General features: G+C 44.9%; 3 protein-coding genes across 7 annotated transcripts in view; all 3 read right to left on the minus strand.

Moving 5' to 3' along the window:
• Positions 1-122: 122 nt before the first annotated feature.
• echdc3 (enoyl CoA hydratase domain containing 3) lies at positions 123-2,593 on the minus strand. 2 transcript variants are annotated; one of them, XM_062382619.1, is made up of 6 exons: positions 2,416-2,593; positions 1,777-1,898; positions 1,595-1,692; positions 1,020-1,202; positions 664-842; positions 123-572 (listed from the first exon to the last, which is right to left on the minus strand). In XM_062382619.1, exons 1-6 carry the CDS (start codon positions 2,550-2,552, stop codon positions 419-421), a joined length of 873 nt encoding a protein of 290 aa, XP_062238603.1. In that variant the 5' UTR covers positions 2,553-2,593; the 3' UTR covers positions 123-418. The 2 variants fall into 2 exon arrangements, with proteins under 2 accessions (XP_062238603.1, XP_062238602.1); XM_062382618.1 differs by having other exon boundaries at positions 1,020-1,220.
• Positions 2,594-2,831: 238 nt separating this feature from the next.
• kcnj8 (potassium inwardly rectifying channel subfamily J member 8) lies at positions 2,832-7,317 on the minus strand. The gene is made up of 6 exons (XM_062382616.1): positions 6,655-7,317; positions 5,481-5,629; positions 5,207-5,367; positions 4,651-4,790; positions 4,081-4,297; positions 2,832-3,992 (listed from the first exon to the last, which is right to left on the minus strand). The coding sequence occupies exons 1-6, from the start codon at positions 6,996-6,998 to the stop codon at positions 3,753-3,755; spliced, it is 1,251 nt and encodes a 416-aa protein (XP_062238600.1). The 5' UTR covers positions 6,999-7,317; the 3' UTR covers positions 2,832-3,752.
• Positions 7,318-8,054: 737 nt separating this feature from the next.
• abcc9 (ATP-binding cassette, sub-family C (CFTR/MRP), member 9) overlaps positions 8,055-19,496 on the minus strand; it is a 29,609-nt gene continuing 18,167 nt past the window's right edge. For 3 of the 4 annotated variants that reach the window (XM_062382886.1, XM_062382885.1, XM_062382884.1), the window contains 15 exons: positions 19,297-19,488; positions 19,021-19,172; positions 18,498-18,567; positions 18,227-18,384; positions 18,042-18,134; positions 16,784-16,886; positions 16,570-16,671; positions 16,067-16,187; positions 15,044-15,174; positions 14,435-14,513; positions 13,043-13,151; positions 11,997-12,100; positions 11,784-11,917; positions 11,621-11,683; positions 8,055-10,621 (listed from right to left, as the gene is read on the minus strand). In XM_062382886.1, the coding sequence (XP_062238870.1) occupies positions 10,484-10,621; positions 11,621-11,683; positions 11,784-11,917; positions 11,997-12,100; positions 13,043-13,151; positions 14,435-14,513; positions 15,044-15,174; positions 16,067-16,187; positions 16,570-16,671; positions 16,784-16,886; positions 18,042-18,134; positions 18,227-18,384; positions 18,498-18,567; positions 19,021-19,172; positions 19,297-19,488 (1,749 nt within the window). In that variant the 3' untranslated portion in view covers positions 8,055-10,483. Of the gene's footprint in view, positions 10,622-10,926; positions 11,211-11,620; positions 11,684-11,783; positions 11,918-11,996; positions 12,101-13,042; positions 13,152-14,434; positions 14,514-15,043; positions 15,175-16,066; positions 16,188-16,569; positions 16,672-16,783; positions 16,887-18,041; positions 18,135-18,226; positions 18,385-18,497; positions 18,568-19,020; positions 19,173-19,296; positions 19,489-19,496 lie in introns of all 4 variants that reach the window. The other variant, XR_009920099.1, reaches the window with a different exon arrangement.

The following is a 19,496-nucleotide window of genomic DNA, read 5'->3' on the forward strand; positions in this document are numbered from 1 at the left end:
TGGGTTTTCTTTTTGTGGGACGCTAGAAAACACCTGTCTGCCATATTCTATATTCTTTTTGAAAACATAAACAAATCAACTTTAATGATATTGAAATCAGATAATTAAAACAAAACAAGAAAAACGATTTAGAAAGTAACTCTATTGCATTTATCATTTTACAAATATACATAGATCGGCATTCTTTGTAATTATGAGTCTGTTAATTCATCGATCATCTTGAGTCTGGATGGTGACTTGTCTGCACTCAGCAGCTTTTTTAAAGGTTCAATATGAAACCGTCTCATGGTTCAAATTAAAAACTCTTCCGTGTTCACAGTGACTCAGGCCTGGTGATAATCATGAATCACCACTGTCTGAAAACCATGTGCACCAATCAGGATGAATCGTCCATCGCTGAGGGGATCAAACCCTCCCCTCAGTCGTGAGCTGGCTCAGCTCTGTGGCTCCACACCGGTTTGCGTTTCTCTATGAAGGCTCGGATCCCCTCCTGCCCGTCGCTCAGGGCCAGGTTGTCCACCATCACCTTGGAGGCGGTGGCGTACGCTGCATCTCGCCCCTGAGCCATTTGTCTTCGGAGGGAACAAAGGAAAACATGTGAAACATTAAAAACACAATAACCAGAAAGAAAACTAATCAAAAAGCATCTGACAAAGCTCTGACCTCTGGAAAGTGGCTTTTCCGAGGGCCACGACCGGTCGGCTCGCCTGACACACCCGCCGGGCGATGGCCAGCGTCTCCTCCTCCAGTCGCTCCTCTGGCACCACCTTACTGACCAGGCCGTGCAGCAAGGCATCATGGGCCGAGATGGGAGTTCCAGTCAACAGCATCTCCATCGCCACCTGGTGAAAAGAGAAATGGTGTAAATCAATTAGAGCCTGGTACTGGAACATAGCATTTAGCATTTAGCTTCATAAAATCAATTAGAATGGTTGCAGATCAATCAATGAATCAATTAGAAATGAAATTATTATTATTATAATTATTATTAAGTGACCTTCAGAAGCTTCAGCTCTTACTTTCCGCGGCACCGCTCGGCCGATGGCCACCGCCGGCGTGGAGCAGAACAAACCAACGTTGACCCCCGGCGTGGCGAAGGTGGACTGCTCCGTCACCACGGCGATGTCACAGCTGGCAACAAGCTGGCAGCCCGCCGCCGTGGCAACCCCGTTCACCATGGCAACCACCGGGACGGGTATGTCCTGTATCAGAGACATCACCTGAAGAAGAGACAGGAGGACATCTTGTCCATTCTCTCATTGACTTCCACTGAAACGACCAGGGGAGCTGCCCCCTGCTGGTCACTACAGAGAGTACAGGCTTCAGACACTTGTTTACAAACAGCTCAAAGCTACTGATGATGTCATTAATAGAATATATAAAAAAGTGATTGGTCAATTGAAGGAAGTTTTGATTATCAGCTTTTTTTAAATAAGAGGATTTACGAATTTCATCCACTAGTTTCTCTTCATTTTAAAGCAAATACAGTTTTTCTTTCTTAGGTCTGACATCATCATTAATTAAAAAATAAACTTCAGAATAATAGACAGTTGTACCATTGAGGGTATTTTTTTTAAATAAATTTTACGTTTACCTCAGCACAGGTGTGAAACACCTTGGTGTGATGCTCTCGTCCCTGAGTGGACGTCAGCTCCTTCAGGTCGTGTCCGGAGGAAAACACTGGACCTTTGGCTGAGACACACAAACACAATCAGACCCACTTGTTTCTCTGTCTCTTACACACACACACACACACACATAATAAAAAGCTGTTACCTGATATGATAATAACTCTGAGGTCATCACTGTCCACGTCAGTGATCAGGTTTTCTCTGAGAGATTCCAACATGGACAGAGACAGAGCATTTCTCTTCTTGGGATTGTTCAAAATTATTCTCCTGGAAACAGAAAAAGACGACATCACTATTAACAGTGTATAACTTCCTGTTCTCAATGAGCATGTATTTCATCAGGCTTCAGACAAAGGACTTTTCATTCAGACATTTGATTCACAGCCACATTTCTCCTCTACACTCTTTTATTTCCTTGTACAAATAGAAAACATGACAACATAATTGTGTAATATCATAACGACTTTACCAGTGAACAGCAGAAGATCATTGACCCTTAGTTTTTAGTTTTAATCCAAACTTTGGACAGATATCCTCTCACTGACGTGCTAAAATAATAATGTGACATCTCAATGTTGACATAGAGTTCTGCAGATTTCGACATTATTCGGGAATGACATGTGTGCCGAATTTCTTCTGACAACTCATCATATGTAATGAAGTCCTGATCGAGGCATTAAAGCTCTTTGATGATGTTTAAATCTTTATTCTTCTGTTAAATCTGTCGTTTCCACGTTTGACCTCCTGTTTGTAAACAGAGGACGGACACATTTCACTGCTGCACCTTATTCCGTCGCTCTGCTGTTTCAGCGTCGGCGGCTCCGGTTCCGGGCCCCGGTAAAACCTGGTCCCGGTGAGAAGCGTCGTTGTTCGGCGGAGCTGAAACAAACCAGCCGCTCTGGGTAGAAAACAACCGGCCATGTTGGTGCTACTTCACAACTAAGGTACTTCCGGTTCCACTTCCGGGTACGACACCATAAACAGCACCTGGTTGCAACGCAGGAACGGATACAGTGACAGAAGCTTAATTAAATGTAATTAATCCCTTCTATCTTTAAGTTAATGAACATTTATCATTTAATATATTTTATAATCTGTTAATAAAGATAAACAACAAGATCCCATTCTGTGTTTATACACAATTTATTTATATGTGCAATTATTTATATATCTTCATGTTTGTATTTCTATATATATTTTTAAACACTTGTACGAACACACTTGAAAAGATAGATGCTTTAATTTTGTTGTATTAAACTATATGAATATCTCATAATTTGATTTGGTCAAACACGGAAACATATGAAGTGAGTAAATGTATTGTCATACCACACAACACAAACAAACAGTGATTGATGATTATTGATTGATTGATTGATCGATGTATTGATTCCCAGTCATTAACACTGGTAGTGACTTCACAGTGTTTATGCAGGTGAAGCTTCATTTCTTGTTCAAGCAGATCATCGTCTCCATCACATCTTCGTCACTTCAGTGAAGTCGAGTCTGCAGCGTTAAGGATAATATGAAAAAATCTAATTGACAAACGAGCTTCAATACCAATCATTTTTATTATCTAATAAAGTTTTCATAGTTTTTCCATGAATCTATTAATGTGAAACATTTTCAAAGTGAATGTGACAAAAAAACAAAAACAATCTGGCTCGTTTCAGCAACTAAGAAACTGGGAAACACACGTTAGGTCCACACACCGATCATCTGATGGTTTATAAACAATCTCCAGACGAGCACACAAAATAAACTTGGTGAGGGGGGGGGGGTTAGTGACATGTGTCCATCACCTTGTTCGACCATCAGTTCAAAACTATCTTTTAAAACTCCACTTATATATAATTAGACATCAAAGTGCTGACGTACAGACTTTAAATCCCTCTGAGGACGAACTGGACTCTTGATCAAATATAAAAGACTGTGTAGGATCCTTATCTGATGATGTCACTCCGTGTGTGTAACCACGGAGTGACATCATCAGCAGCCATGTTGGGATAGGACAGATAACAGAAACAGGTCGAGTCCCATCAGAGCAGGAGAGAGGCCGACACCCACAGCCCTGCATCCCCCCAGGAGGAGCAGGGCGGCCAATAGGAGCAGGGCCTCATGTCAGGTGACGTTGTTCAGGGTCTGGCCTCCGTCGCCCGGCGTGAAGAACTGGACCTTGGCCGAGTTGTTCCTGCGCAGGTTCGCGCTGCTCCCGGCGTTCTGGCGCATGGAGTTGTTGCGCCTCATGGAGTTACGCTTCCTCAGCGAGTTCTGGTGCGACAGTTCGCTCTTCTGCAGAGTTTGAATCAAGATGGACGGCTTCTCGTCCAGTTCCCTGGCGCTGCACAGCGGCGTGGTCACCTGGGAGAGCAGGACAGGTTTGAATAGGTCAGATAGGAGCTGGAGGTCAGCTGGAGGTCAGGACAATAGTTCCCTTAACGTCTCTCACCTTGACTGTGTTGCCAAACTTGGAGTAGTCCACAGAGTAGACCCCGTCCTCCTCCGTCACGATGGGTACGAAGCGGTGGCCCCACTGGATCTCCTCGGAGACGTAGGAGGTCCGGGCCTGGGTGGTGATCCCGGTGGTCTCCACCACTCCCTCCAGGATGACGATCACCTCCAGGTCACTGCACTGCAGCTCCATGGCCGACAGGTCGTACAGCGGACTGAGAGCAGAGAGAGAGTCTGATAACAAAGTTCTTCTGAGCAGCGTCAATTAAACAAGTAGAGAATAAAGTGAGTTCAGAGTTGATTCACGCTGTTGCTCTGTTTGTGTCCAGCAGGGGGACACAGTGAGTTATAAACTAATCTGTTGATTTCCATCCTTCTTCTCCACAAACTGTGAACAGTCCATTATGTCGTGTTAAGACTTTATCATTTCTTTTGGATGAACTAACGAAGGAGTAAAAGTTGTTCAGATGAAACAGAGGAGCAGAGAGAGAAAGTGTGTCTGTGGTTCTCAGACCTCAGAGTGTGTGTGTGTCAGTACTGGTCAGTACTGGTCAGTACTGGTCAGTACCTGCTCCTGTCGATGGTGTGGCAGATGATGAGCGGAGCGAGGAGGAAGAGGCTGTTGCTCGCCACGGCGCTCTCCGTCTGCACGTCGATCTGCTGGATGGGGATCACCTCCCCCTCGGGTGTGGTCGTCTTCCTCACCACCTGCCCCCCCACACAAAGAGTCATCACTTTATTAAAACAAATAATAATGCACAAGTTAAAAATGATCAGAACAGAGGTTTTAAAAAGTATGAAACTTGGTTAAAGGTAACATTAGAAGTGTTCAAGCTGCAGGGGGCGCCAGAGAGCTGCAGGAGTAGAGAAAGGGACAGAGGTCAACCTCCTGATGTTTACATTTATCAGATAGTCTACTACATTAAGGTTAACTTTCTGATTTAACTTGAATTATAGATTTCTGGGGAATTTAGATCTCCAGATTTTACTTGAATTCTTTGAACTATCTTTTAATTCTGATGATTGTATGAATCATGACAGGGTCAAGGATTCTGAGTAATTATAGGAGAATAGGATTGACCCTCAAACAGAACCACACCCAGCATCCACCTCTCAGTCATCACCTGCAGCCGGACCGTGGCTCCGATGATCATGCTCTTCCTCAGGTCCCCGATACGGATCATGAAGCACAGGTGGTTGTTCCTGACGGCGATCACGGCGTGACGGCTGAAGATCAACGTCTCGGCTCGCCGGTTGGACTGAGCCGTCTTCATGAAGATACAACCTTCAGGAGGGGAACACAACAAACATCACTGGACTGATATCAGCCACCTCCAAAGGTCCATCATCCACCTGTGTGCGTTTGATTCCTGCTGGATGAGAGTGTGTGATCGTTACCCAGCATGACGGCGTTGATGATGAGTCCCACGATGTTCTGCGTGATGAGGACGGTGATGGCGATGGGACACTGCTCCGTGATCATCCGTCCCCCGAAGCCGATGGTCACCTGCACCTCGATGGAGAAGAGGAAGGCCGACGTGAACGACCTGTGGGGAACAGAGAAGGTCACTCACAGTTTGATGAACCTGATGAATGATCTAATGATTTTCATATAGTCAACCGAACCAGTTCATTAATATAACAGAGTAAAATCACTAGTTTATTAGAGCTATTTTTACTTTATTTCAATGTTCTTCTTTTCCAACACTTGTCATTGTACTGATTCAGTTTTAATTTGTATATGACAAATAAAAAACTTGAAGTTTTGTTCAGTGGCTCTAAACGGTTGGATATTTCTAAAGGTCATGAGATAAATCTGAGAGGTCGTGAGATGATTAATGGATCGTAAAAAAGAAAAGTCACAAAATCCTGCTGAATAGATATTTTCTTAAATCTTTGCTTTTTGTAAAATAACTTCTGCCTCAAACTGATGATTTGATCTTTAACGTGTTTTGCAGCTTTAAGTTTGAATGTAAAATCTGAAAAGTGTGTTTAAATGTTAAATACGTGGAGTGAATGTAAAATGTGTGTTTGTGTGTGGGTGGGGGGGTTATAAATAAAACTGAGTGTAAAAACTTCTGATGCAAACGTACAAGTCGCCACAGCTGAGCAGCGGAAGGAGATGAAGAGGAGGAGGAAGAGTAAGAAGATGAAGAAGAAGGTAACTGACAAATAAATGGAAAGGAGGGAGGACACAAGGAAGGATTGGGCATGAGGGGGGAGAAAAGAAGACTCAGACTCCCTCCCTCATAACTTCCTGTCACAGCTAATGTATGTCCCCCCCCCCCTCCTCTTCCTCTGTCGAGTTTAAACAAAGATAGATAGAGATGTTGAGATGAAGAGGACAAGGAGGAGGAAGAGAAGGTGGAGGAGGAAGAGTAGGAAGAAGAGCAGGAGGAAGATGAGGACAAGAACAGGAGAAGGTAGAAGAAGAGTAGAAGGAGGAAGAGGAGGCAGTAGGAAAGCTCGGATGAAGTGAAGATGGAGGAGAAGAAGAATCCCAGTGTCACCAAACACATGAAACCAACAAATTAAAGTTTGATAAAGACCCACACTCTGTTGTGTCTCTTACTTGACTTCGGTGACGCAGCGCGTCTTGTTGAGGTCCGCGTCCAGGTCTCCGTGCGAGAAGGCCACGAGCCACCAGCTCATGGCGAAGAGGAGCCAGCTGCTGACGAACGTGGTGGTGAAGATGACCAGCGTGAAGCGCCACTTCAGGTCCACCAGCGTGGTGAACACGTCCTGCAGGAAGCGGCCCTGCTCGCGGATGTTCTTGTGAGCCAGGTTGCACGCGCCGTTCTTGGCGATGAAGCGCGCCTTGTTGACGCGGTCCCTGAACACCGGCTTGCGGGGCATGCGGGAGGCGAGGCCCGGCAGACCGAACTCCTCCGGGATGATGCTCTTCCTCGCCAACATCCTGCTCCTTCGTCCTCGGCTGCAGGGAAAAGACGTCGAAGCTTCTGCTTAGTGCGTCTTTACGCGCGGTCCAAACATGTCCACCTGCAGGAGAAACGCTCAGAGACTCGCGCACTCCTCTGCGTCCGGTGACATTTGGAGATGTCCGGCTGTGGCCGTTGCGCACCGCCTCTGCTGCGTCTCCTCTGCGACGCGCTGCGCTCCCGTGTTGACGTAGGACAAGTTCCAGAGTCCAGAGGCGCTCAGATCCGGAGCTGCTGCCTCCCAGGACCGATCAGCCACCGCCGGGGAACACGGGACTGTGAACTGAACCAGAACACGACGCGTAAAAGTCTTTACAAATAAACGAATCACGCCTCAGCCGATGCGCATGACTTTTACGCACAGCGCCATGAGTCCAATCAGCGGTTTGACCCTTGAATCATTAATGTTAGATGATTTCATTCAGACAAAAGAATCAAGTTCAAGCAAATCTTCATCTCACTTCAACTTTTGAAGGGTTTCAGGAGGAAAACTAATAAATAAAAGAATATATTACTTTGCACTTAATTTAATTATGACTGTTGTTCTTATATTGTTCTTCTTTGATTAGCTTCTTTTCTGACGATGCAGTAATTGATAATAATCATATTCTAATAAATGTTGTTGACGAATATAATCCAACAGGAACTAAACTCATTTAGGACAGAGGAGACTTTTAATTTGTGTTTTATTATTCTGTTTCACATCTGGATAATTAAATAAAAACGAAGAGTAAAAGTGAAATGAAGAGAAATTTCAGATTTTACTGTTTAAAATAAAAAAATAAGAACTAAACTTTATCTTTAGAAACTAAACAAAATAAAGGAAATTTACATTATGATTACATTTTCATTTTAAGCTTTAAAAGCCAAATTCTGCGTATTTGTAAATGTCAACTTATATTAAATTCTTTCTTCACTGGTCTTTTTAATTTTGAATTTATGTATTAGGCAGTTCGACTCTGAGTCACCAGGGGGTGCTGTTTAACAGTACACAGTGTGTGTGTGTGTGTGGTGGAAGTTTAATGAGACAAAGTTTCACTTCACTCAAAAACATTTTTATTTTCATTTCAAGTGTAAAAAACTCAGGCACACAGAATCATAATAATATAAGCGTTTGTAAAAGTTTAAAAACTTCTGGATTCACAGGCTCCTACAAACTGTACATGTACAAACTTAAAAAAATTAACTAAACTTCCTCTGCAGCTGAAATTCATGTTTATTTAACAGTCATGTGATTTTACGAGGAAGAATAAAAACAGTCATCGAAGCTCTGATAGAGTTTGTGTCGACTTCATTTTGTCTTTTTTCTTCGTTTGGCACAAATCTGAGTTTCAGGTTTGAGTTTGAGCAGAAAAGTGAAAAGAGAAAAACAAACTGCAGCTTTGTTTAAAACACGTGAGAGAAATTCTGTTTAGTTTAAAAAGGAAGTTGAAAAGAAAAGGATTAATCAATAAACGATATTAAAAAAAGAGACAGAACCACAGAACCAGGGATTCTAGAAAAACTGAAGAAACAAGTTCTCAGATCGACTCCGACTGTGAAACATGTGAATTTGTCCTTTTAGTTTTTTCTTTGTTAGAAATATGTATATGTCTAGATATCATTATAAAAACTATAAATGGAAATAACAGTATAACATTAACGATGAGCTCAATTCCTCCAATAATACGACAGGAAGATTTGATCTGAGTGAAAAAAGTAAATCATGGACTGAGAATGAAGATGGACGACATGACTGCTACGAGAAAGTGAAGCCAAACCATCTCAATCGCCCCCTGGTGGCTGGCTGCAGAATAGGTCATAAAACCTTTCTCCTCCATGTTAGCAGACGGGACCAAACGGAAATGTCAAAAATAAGACGTTCAATACTTGTCTCTAAAATACGGTTTCTGACTTTTCAGTAAGTTCTGGATCGACTCTGCGTCACCGTCTCACTCTCAGTCCTGAATCGACCTCTCGGGTCAACGGGGGCTCGTGTTTCGCCATCTATTGTCCCCCCCCCCCCCCCGACGATAAAAGGTTTCAGCAAAGCACGACGGCAGACAGACAGCGGGTTCGCCGGCGTCGGACCGAGCCGCGACACCCTTCAGTGTTTGTACTAGTGAAACATAGAAATACAACCGATAGAACAGTGACAGAGCTGGAAGTAAAATCCACACGTTTACAAATCTTCTGCTTTTAAAGGCATTGCACAAATTAAAACCCTAATTTCACAGACATTTTACTAAATAAAGAAATTCTTGATTTATTTTTTAAATAAAACAGCAAACCTGTGAAAAATACATTTATCAAAGTAATAAAAAAATCTTTTAAGATAACTGTAGATTTGCAGTTTTATCAAAAATGGCTGCAGCTGAGAGATGAGCTCGCCCTGGAGAACTGGGAGGAGACGCAAGTCAGACCAAGGACTTAAAAAAAAGGTCTGATGTCCATGTTGGTTGCAGAAATGCTCCAAACTAAAAAAGATGGCGGCAAATACCCCAAGGTAGAACTCCTCAGTGGAACCCGTTCGGAGGAGGAAGGTACGAGTCGATGAACGTGTCTCCTCCTCCGTCGGTTTAACAAAAAACTGTTCATCAAAGTCTTTTCTTAACACTAATGCGATTTAATAGTTTTACTTCTGTGTCTAAAAAATGTAGCACGTTCTACACCTGGGTCTAAAATATTAAGATTTAAATCCTTTACAGTGAAACAGATTGTACATTCAATCATATAAAACAGGATTCAAATAAAACTAGATATAAACTTCACTTGTCCTTATTGTTGCATAATATAAGTGATCGAGCGTAAACTGATACATGTGGTGATAAATTCAAAATAATATTTTTACACAAGATAATTAAAGACTTTTCAGTCAAGTTCGGTAAAAAAAATATCAGGATATAAAAGTTCAGCTCAAACTGAAACTATTGAATTAACTCTAAAGTCTGTACAAAGTTATTGATAGAAACCTGAAGTGATATCTCATTAAATTCATAATTTCTATCCTGATAGTGTTCAGGAAAAAATCCCAAAACACCAAAACCCAAGTAACAAAGTATTTATGTGAGACCTCCGATTTTCTTCTTGAAGAGTTTGATGTTAAAAAGTCATTTTACGTAATTTCCCAAAACATCCGGACACTAGTTTGAACAGTTTCTTATTCTGATTGTTCTGATTTCTATTTTAACTCTGGCTGATAAAAATGTTTCTGATCCGAGAACATAAAATCTCTTGGTCATCAAATTCAATGAAAAACTTGTTTAAGTGTTTCAGCTGAATTCTTCATGTCGATGTGAAAACAGGAGGAATCAGCCGATGGAGCAGATGATCATAATAACTGATGTGAAGCGTCAGAGAGGAAGTGACCTCCGGTGTTTCCTCCTCCACAGAAAAAGCTTCTCCTCGTTATTCGCTTCTCTGGCGAGTTTCAGCGTCACAGAAGTTTTGATTCACAGATCTGGACGCCGCCTGTTCTACAGTCTACAGATCTGCTTTGACGAACGAGGCGAACATCCCGCCCTCCTGCTCCAGAAGAGTCTCGGGTTTGTCGTACTCCAGAATGTTCCCTCGCTTCATCACGATGACCAGGTCGGCCTTCAGGATGGTTTGGACTCGGTGCTGGAGACACAGGGCGTGAAGTCAATGACCACAATCATAGAAAACACATTTACACTAATTATTATGATCATTATTGAGTATTTATTATCAAATAATCTTTAAAAAATGTGTTTTAAACCAGTCAGACAAAAACAATCCAACAGTCATATTCAAGGGGCTGACACCCAAAGCTGATTTCAGACATGAACTCCATTAAACATCTGGATCAACCGACTCAGACTGTTGTGCTCTCAGATAATTCATTTAATAAATCAAGAAGAATTTCAGGAAACAGTGCATGCAGCGTTTTTCACTCCGGTACCAACCAGGCTGTCAGTGGTGTTAAGGCTTCAGCAGACCCAGAGTCAGCCTCCAGCTCCGACTCAGCCGGGAAAACAAACAGAGACAGGTGGAGGAAAGGGAGGAAGAGGAAGAGGAGAGCTGAGCCGAAGTGGTCCGGGCCGATCCGGGTCTACTTGTGAGTCCTCACTAGCACACTGAAGAGACTCTCCTCCTGTGCTAGCAGACTGGGACCCGAGTCACTTTCCACCAAGATCCCAGAGGAGAAGACCAGCACCTGCTCCGCCTCCAGGATGGAGGCCACACGGTGCTGGACGAGGGTACAGAGAGGAGGAAGAGCAGGGGAGGAAGAGGAGAGGAGGACGAGGAGAGGAGGACGAGGAGAGGTGGAAGAGGAGAAGAGGAAGAGCAAGGGGAGAGGGAAGGAAAACAACGTGGATAAGAGATAGATGGAGCAAAGAGGAATGAAAGGGGAGGAAGAAATGATCAAAAGAAACGATTAAATTAGGGAACAGAGAGACATTGAAGGAAAATATAAAGATGTAAAAAGAAGGAGGGATGAAAACAAAGATAGAAGAAGAAAGTGGGGGCAGAAAAACGAGAGCATCACAGAACTCAGAGAAACAGGAGAACAGAGAAGCTCAGAGATCCTGAGCCTCGTGTCAGAATCAGCTCTGAACAAACTTTATTAACACCAACATGAGCAGACGGACGACTCACTGCGATGGTGACGACTGTTCGATCTGCGAACGCCGTCATCACAACTTTCTGGAGAATGTTCTCCTGCGAAGAAACATAGAAATCACTCTGGGTTTTCTATTTGTTTCCGTAGAGTAACAAATATACAATACACACAGACAGACACACACACACAGACACACACCGTGGCCATGTCGATAGAAGCTGTAGCCTCGTCCATGATGAGGATGCTGCTCTTCCTCACGAAGGCTCGAGCCAAACAGAAGAGCTGCCGCTGACCGACGCTGAAGTTCTCACCTCCCTCTGTCACCGCGGCATCTGAACACAAACACAACAGACACACAATCAACACAATTCAACTGTGACACTGATTTGATGAGGACGTTGATTTGAGTACCTAGTCCTCCAGGCAGAGCCTTCACCATGTTCTTCAGCTGGGCGATCTCTAGAGCCTCCCAGAGTCGATCATCAGTGCCCGTCCGCTCTGGATCCAGATTAAACCTGGAGCAGGGACATCATTTAAATTGTGGGTTTATGGGTTATGTCTGTATTTTTCTCGGTAGAGCAGCAGCATCACAAAAAGCTCTTGAAACGTTGTCTTCTACGTTTTTTCATCCTGAGGTATTTGTGTTCTTCCAGTTTCACGTCCGTCACGTGTTAGAAACTTCATCAATAATCCATCGACTCCACTCACTCACTGGGAACCTTTCTGGAAACTTTCCTGCTGTATATTTCCCAGTGGGCTGCAGGAAAAGTTCCAGAGCAACTGACTCAGACTTTTGTTTCCACATAAATCCTCCAGAAGATCCACAGGTCTGGAAACAGCTTTAGTCATTCAGAGGTTTGTAATGTTAATTTAGTTATTAAGTGTTGGTTTAAAACTTGATTCATTTCTGTTTATCGTCATTAAAATAAAAGTAGAGTTATTCACGATATGACAAATCTGCTACGTGTTACTACTGAAATTGTGTGTGTCCGTGTGTGTGTGTGTGTGTGTGTGTGTCTGTGTGTGTGTGAGAACGTGAGGACAGTGTGAAACAGTTACTGTCGACCATTCACCCCGAGGCTTATGTTCACATAAACAAGAGCTGGTGGAAACACCGAGATGACAACCCCCCCATCTCTCTCACACACACACACATAGACACACACACAATCACGTATCTGTCCAAACAAATACTTCTTGCTCTTTGTCTTTTATAACACAGTCACTGTATCATGGAGCCACACAAACACACAGAGGTTGTGCGTGCGTGACGGAGCCCATGACGTCGGCCACAAGAGTCAGATTAGGACCCGGCCAGAGTTCCCACTGGGTTTTCAACCACTAACCCCACAGCTGGGAAGTCATGTGACAAACGTCTTTCAGGACAAAAAAGGCTCTGGAAGGATGAGGTTATTAAAGGGACGTGTGTGTGTGTGTGTGTGTGTGTGTGTGTGCACCTTATGGATCCACTGAACAACACCGGGTCCTGGAGGATGATGGAGAGTCTGGAGCGCAGAGTCGGCAGAGGAAGTTTACAGATGTCGATCCCGTCGATCACGATCTTTCCTGGAAAACAAGCAAAGACTCGTTCAGCAGCAAACTTCATTTTTACCAAATTAGGACTTTTTTCTTCTCAAAATACATAACTTCAATATTTCATTTCTTCTATATAACCTCAGTGACAGCAAAACAGTGTTCTTCATTTAGAAATTATCTTTTTGGAATTCTTCCCTCGTACAAAACATCTTGAATAAGTTTTTGTTTTGTTTGCTTTTATCACAATGTAAAAAAGTTCCTGTCGTTTCAGTCAGGACTGTTTTCACCGTTACGCTGCTCTGGGCTTGTTTCACTGCTTTATAAGGAAACGCTGCTGAAACAAACGTCTTAATTCACTGTGACACCAGACGTCTGCCCAGCTGTGTGTGCGTGTGTGTGTGTGTGGGTGTGTGTGTGTGTGTGTGTTTGTGTGGGTGTGTGTGTGTGTGTGTGTGTCAGTGTGTGTGCGTGTGTTAATGGAAAAAGTGACTGTCAGGTTTATCTGCCTCGAAGCAGCAGATACAAACACAGCGGTATGATTACGACTTGCTTTTAAAATCCAATAAATAACAAAGACGGTTTTAGGACATGGCGGCGGCCGTCTTTTTTAAATAAGAGAGAGAGAGAGTTTGAAAACAAGTGAGGAAAGTGGGTCACGTCTCGCTGCTGCTAACGAGCCGATCCTCTTCAGGTCCTCTCCACGGGAGAGAAGAAGAGGAGCGAGACACACGAAGAACAAAGAGAGCAGCGGACTCTCACTTGGAGGAAACCTGCAGCCGTGTTTGAAAAGACGTCAGAAACACGAGGAACCGTTAAATAAACTTTACAGCAACGACGTCTCCACTTGAATCCAAATCACCAGTAAATCACCACCGGGGATAAAGATTTCAGCCTTAATGCTTCTTAATGTTGCACGTGAGAAACTTAATGTTGTGTGGATCCATCAGACCAACCTCCAGATTTACAGTCTGGAGGCTGAGGAGGTTTTATGAGTCGTACTTCAGATTTGAGAGCGGAACATGTTAACTCACTGGGTGATAATGTTCAGAGTTAACAGAGCGACAGGAGCCAGGAGTAAACACCACGAGCAGCGTGAGATCCCTCAAGATACCAGAGGAGAGCGACTGTAAGGAATCACTGCTCGGGGCAAATATGGCAAAGACAGATTCAGGGTCAGGAGCTGATCAATGTGAGAAATAAGACATAAACATATGAAACCAGAGAGAGACACAGAGACAAGGACGGATGAGACAAAGCACAAGGACAGAAACCAAGAGGGAGGAGCTGGAGAGAAGACAACCTGACACACCCACCTTCGAAGATGTCCACCATGTTGAAAAAGGCGAGCGACAGGGAGGACTTCCCGCTGCCCGTGCGGCCGCAGATTCCCACCTGTCAGGAGGAGGAGGAGGAGCAGAGCCGGTCAATAAGCTGCGGTGCGACACTTCAGTGAGACGTGACACTCGTGTGTGAGGAGCTGCTCAGGTCAAAGGTCAGACGGAGGCTCGTGAAGTCCAAGCTTCAGGTTTAACAACAGTTCTCTCACATGAGATTCAGACGTTTCAGACGGAAGCAGCTTCATTGACAGACTTTGTGTTTTCACATTGACAGACTTTGTGTTTGATGTTTTGATCACTTTGCTTCCGTGTCGTGTGTCTTTCAGACGAGAGGACAGGAAACCTCACGTCCCTCCTGTCTCTACGTTCCTTTGTGCACACGGACGCTCGGCGCTGCTCCGTCACGTCAGTGTGATGTTCGATTCCCGTTTCTTATCGGCAGCGTGTGAACCACCTAAATTACCTGGAGCTGCTCCTGAGAGTTCGACCTCCGACTCTTACACAAGCACTTGAGTAAAACCTTCTAACCCCGGAGTCTTCAAACTAAAACGGGCCCAGCGGCGTCTCCAGAATCCCGTCAGTTACCTTCTGGCCCGGCTCGATGTAGGCGTTGACGTGCTTCAGCACCGGTTTGAGCATGGGGTCGTAGCGCACGCTCAGGTCCTGGATCTTGATCTCCCCGTTGTGGGGCCAGTCCTCGGGCACCTGAGAGGCGTCTGCAGGGAGAGAGAGAGAGAGAGAGAGAGAGAGAGAGGTTTGAACCCCGCAGCGTGAGAGCTCGGCCTCAGAGGACAGTTGTGTATGTTGCGTCCCTCCTGGTGTAAACAGGGACATATAGAAACATGTGGACCAAGTCATAACACTGCAGATATATACGCTGGCAGAGTTTTCCCTCAAACACTGAACCTCATAACCTCAAGTACGGGTCAAGAGCCAAGAACGCAGGGTCCTACACTTCCCATGATGCATTGTGTTTGCTGGAAGCTTCCATGATGTCAGAGAGGAGCAGACTTCTTCTCGGTCACTGAGGTTTCAGTGGAAAACCTTTTTCTGAACTCCAGCGTCTGATATTTAGTAAAATCTCTTTTCTTTCCTCTCCTTCACTTTGTTTTCAGCTCAGGAATTGAATTCATCATGTTTCCTTAAATAGCTTCTGGCTCTTTGCAGAGTCACTCCAGACTTTTCCTTTTTTGTTCAAGGTTCGCTGGGATGTGATTTGGCTTCGGTGGATATTCGTAATCTCGATGACACGAGGCAGATGATATAACGGCTGAAACAGTGAAACGTTATCGGCCCTTTAGGAAAAGATTAGACCAGCGTTTGTATTTCATCATAGCAACAGAGCGCCTCATAAAATGAAATCAAACTTCTGTTCCACTGAGTAAATCAGGAACCATTAACACTTCACCTCTTTGGAATTAAATCAGCTTCACATCCAATATTTGGGTTTTTTGTGAATATGAAAGTTGAAATGTGATTAATTTACTTATTCTATTCTAGTAATGAAGGTTCAACAGATTAGAAAAAATAAATGTGTTAATATGTGAATCTTTTGATTTTCTATCTTCTTGGTTTGTTGCTCTATCCGATGGTTATCGGTTCAGTTACCCATCGTTCCCTCGTAGTTCTCCGACTCGGTGCTGAGGAAGCTGTTGACCTTCTTCACCGCCGACATCTGCACCTCCAGGTCGGCCAGGTTCCTCACGACCCAGTTCAGGTAGTTGGTGACCTGCACAGAAAGAGACGCAAGGGGCCAGTAAGTACTTATAGACAAAAAAAGTCTATAAAATATATATATAATAATCTAACGGGATGAACAACTAGTTTAAATCATGTGCTGTAAACTTCAAGCACAGTGGTCTGGTACTTTAAGAGAGAAAGATAGACTTGAAATATAAAAGTGCAAGACGCCAAAATAAAAGTCACCTTCGATCACCAAATTCTAATCAGTTCATTGTTAAGTCAAACTGAACGTTTGTACCAAGTTTGAAGAAATTCCCTGTCAGCGTTCTTGATAAACAATGTTCACAACAACGGGACGTGAGCACGCACAACATTAAAACACAACGGAGGAATAAAAACGAGACACACTTCCGAGCAGGAGAACTCACCGTGAGGGCGTACGTGAGTCCGAGTCCCAGCATGCCTCCGCAGCTTGAACTCCAGATGGACGCTCCCGCCGCCGTCAGGACGACCACCGCCCCCAGGTAGTCCTGCACGCCGGAGGACACAAGAAGACCACGTGGTCAATACGTCCCCACGGAGAGACAACGTCTGACCACACGTCGGGAAACAAAGATCCTCAATCACAAGGTGGTTCCTCACCGTGCGGACCTCCAGCCAGCGGTTGGCGGCCGACAGGAACAGGTAGGCCGTGTTGTTCGTGTCCGTCAGCTCCAGCATCCGCTGTTTGAAACGAGCCTCGTGTCTGGAGACATTTAAACGTGGATCAGAACAAATCCTACAGATGGACGACTTGACATGAAGCCAGAATTATCTGGATCGCCCCCTGGAGGCTGGCAGCGGTATCAAGAACCCTGCCGCCTCCATGTTAGCAGATGGGACACAGGCCAGTTTACGTTGCTGTGGTTTAAGGTCGTCAGTATCACACAGATGTGGTTCAAGATAGTTTGGCTTCATTTTGGGCAACAGGAGGAAGTGAAGCCCCCGTCGGCCATCTTTGTTTACACTCCGTGTTTAAGCCTCAACGGCAAAATGACACAAACATGAACACAAGTTGAATCCTGGATGAAATGAGAGATCGAAGTTGAGTAAGAACAAGAGTCTGAGTTCTGGTGGTAAATCGCTGTTGTCCAAACCAGACAGGGGGGGGGGGGGTTTGGACAATGATAATGAGAACTGTCCCACGAGCGCCAAGAATCTGTCTCAACAGCAGCTTCACTGTTTCTGTGTGTGTACGTGTGTGTGTGTGTGTGTGTGTCTGTGTGTGTGTCTGTGTGTGTGTCTGTGTGTGTGTCTGTGTGTGTGTGCGGATGTCCTCGGGGAAGAGAGGAGGAAAATAAGCGTGAGAGCTGTTTAATGTTGGATTAGACCGACGATGGGAACGAGGGTGAAGACAGAAATACAAGAGGATACGACAACATGAGTTCAAACTAATACACTTAAACAAGGAAAGACACACAACTGCTCACAATGGTTTAACAGCTACTGGTTCTATACCAGCTGCTGCTGGGAAGACACATTATTAAACTTGAGTACATGTCTGTTGCCATGTTAGTGTGTTCTCATGACCAAGGAGGCTTCAGGAGAGTTTGGGGGCCCCGGGCAAAAGGGAGCAGGGGGCCGGACATCACAGGAAGCACACGATACCACGTCATTGCAAATCATTTTCAAAATGAAATGATGAGCAGTGCAGTGAGTGCATGTGGTTTGGGATGCAACTCTCCGAGTATAAAAATAAAACCAGCTCGGGGCCCCAAGCGATGCCCTGCTTCGTCCACCCTGTTGCTACGCCCCTGGTCATGACACTGGATACCACTGCTGCTAACGTCATTAACCACTGGATAATGTACAGCACCAGTGGACGGCCAATAATAAAAGACATGCTCATCGGGAGTCGTACCTGAATGCTCTTATTGTGGTGAGCCCTTCAGCCGTCTCAGAGAAGTGACAGAGCAGAGGAAGCTGGGTGGAGTCGTCCAGGTCCTGCAGGTCCCTGAGGGGTCACAAGGTCACAGGGTCAAACTCTTTCAACGGGCCTGTACATGAAATCACGTGTTTAAGACATCAACCAGCATGAGGACTCACTTGGACGCCACTCTGAAGTACTTCTGGATGAAGTAGAAGGCGATGCCCAGAGGAACCAGAGCGATCAGAAACACAGGAGTGATGAAGGAGATGACCCCGATGGCCGACAGGCAGAGCAGCGTGGACCTCGTCAGCGACTCCAGTGTCGGGGGAATGTGCTTCAAGACGGAGACGGGGAAGAGAGACAACAGCGTCAAAACACAACTACACAACTACACAGCGTTTACAAATGAGATGTGGTCTGTTCTTATGCTGTCACTCATCCATCCACCTGATCGATGATGTTGGTATCAGCAGAGAATCTGTTGAGGATCTGTCCCAGAGGAGTGATGTCGAAGAACCTGAGGACACACGGAGCACATTGGGGGAGTAAACCCACAACCCTATGAAATCACATTTAAAACCAATGGATTCTGAATTTTGTGTAATCCTGCGGACAGCAGACCCACAAATGGATATGGGTGGAAAACATAACAACACCAACAATGCACATTTTGGATGTTTCGGCGAGTGCTGATATATTTTTTTTCAATTTCAGTTTCTGAGCCGCCGCCCAAGGAGGAGAGACAGTCAGAGGGAGGGGCATCACAATGACATCACTTAACTCGTTCATCAGCAGCTACACAACAACAGAACAAAAGTTCAACTAATATTCAAACTTTTAAAGTCGCTCCGGTTTCCCTCCTTGTCCTCTGTGACTGTTTTAAATCAAAGGGACATAAGACAGATCCACACTGAGCTCGTAGCCTTGTCTGTCTCTGTGTTGCGTGTTGTGTAGTTGTGTAGTTGTGTACCTGATGGGAGCGTGGATGATCTTGTTGAGCAGGTTGTGGTGCAGGTTGGTGGCCGCAGAGACGCCCAGAAACTCCACAGTGAGGGAGGTGATGAGGCACAGCGTGATTCCAGCTGCACACAGGATACTGAACACCAGCAGATAGGAGTCGTCCTGTGGGTTTCACACACAGACACACACAGACAGACACACAATTTTACGAGTTCACAGATCTAGAGCTACTGTTTATATCACTGACGATGTAAAAGCCGGTCTGTTCCACGAGGTCAGTCTGTACCTCCGCCGCCGGAGAACAGGGGAGCGTGATGTTGCTGCTGGTCTCATTGGACGCAGTCAGGTTGGTCTTGGAGGACGTCCACCTGGCCAACCAGTAGTCAACGGCCACGATGACGCAGTGTTTGAGCAGCTTGGAGGACACCATGAGGAAGACCATGAAGAAGCCCCCCGAGGACAAGTAACACCAGCACACCTGAGACG

The sequence above is a fragment of the Platichthys flesus genome, chromosome 23 (genome assembly GCF_949316205.1).
Source record: "Platichthys flesus chromosome 23, fPlaFle2.1, whole genome shotgun sequence".
In the NCBI taxonomy this organism is placed as follows: Eukaryota; Metazoa; Chordata; class Actinopteri; order Pleuronectiformes; family Pleuronectidae; genus Platichthys; species Platichthys flesus.

Bases quoted from the DNA above. Each gene is read 5' to 3' on its own strand.
- echdc3 (XM_062382618.1), bottom strand. From the start codon at position 2,552: ATGGCCGGTTGTTTTCTACCCAGAGCGGCTGGTTTGTTTCAGCTCCGC. The intron at 1,693-1,776 runs GTAACAGCTTTT...TGTGTGTCTCAG, and splicing joins CAGAGTTATTATCATATCAG to CCAAAGGTCCAGTGTTTTCC. The intron at 573-663 runs GTCAGAGCTTTG...TTCCCTCCGAAG, and splicing joins GGAAAAGCCACTTTCCAGAG to ACAAATGGCTCAGGGGCGAG.
- kcnj8 (XM_062382616.1), bottom strand. From the start codon at position 6,998: ATGTTGGCGAGGAAGAGCATCATCCCGGAGGAGTTCGGTCTGCCGGGC. The intron at 5,368-5,480 runs GTAACGATCACA...CCCCTCCTGAAG, and splicing joins CATCAACGCCGTCATGCTGG to GTTGTATCTTCATGAAGACG. The intron at 3,993-4,080 runs GTGAGAGACGTT...CTGCTCTCCCAG, and splicing joins AGTTTGGCAACACAGTCAAG to GTGACCACGCCGCTGTGCAG.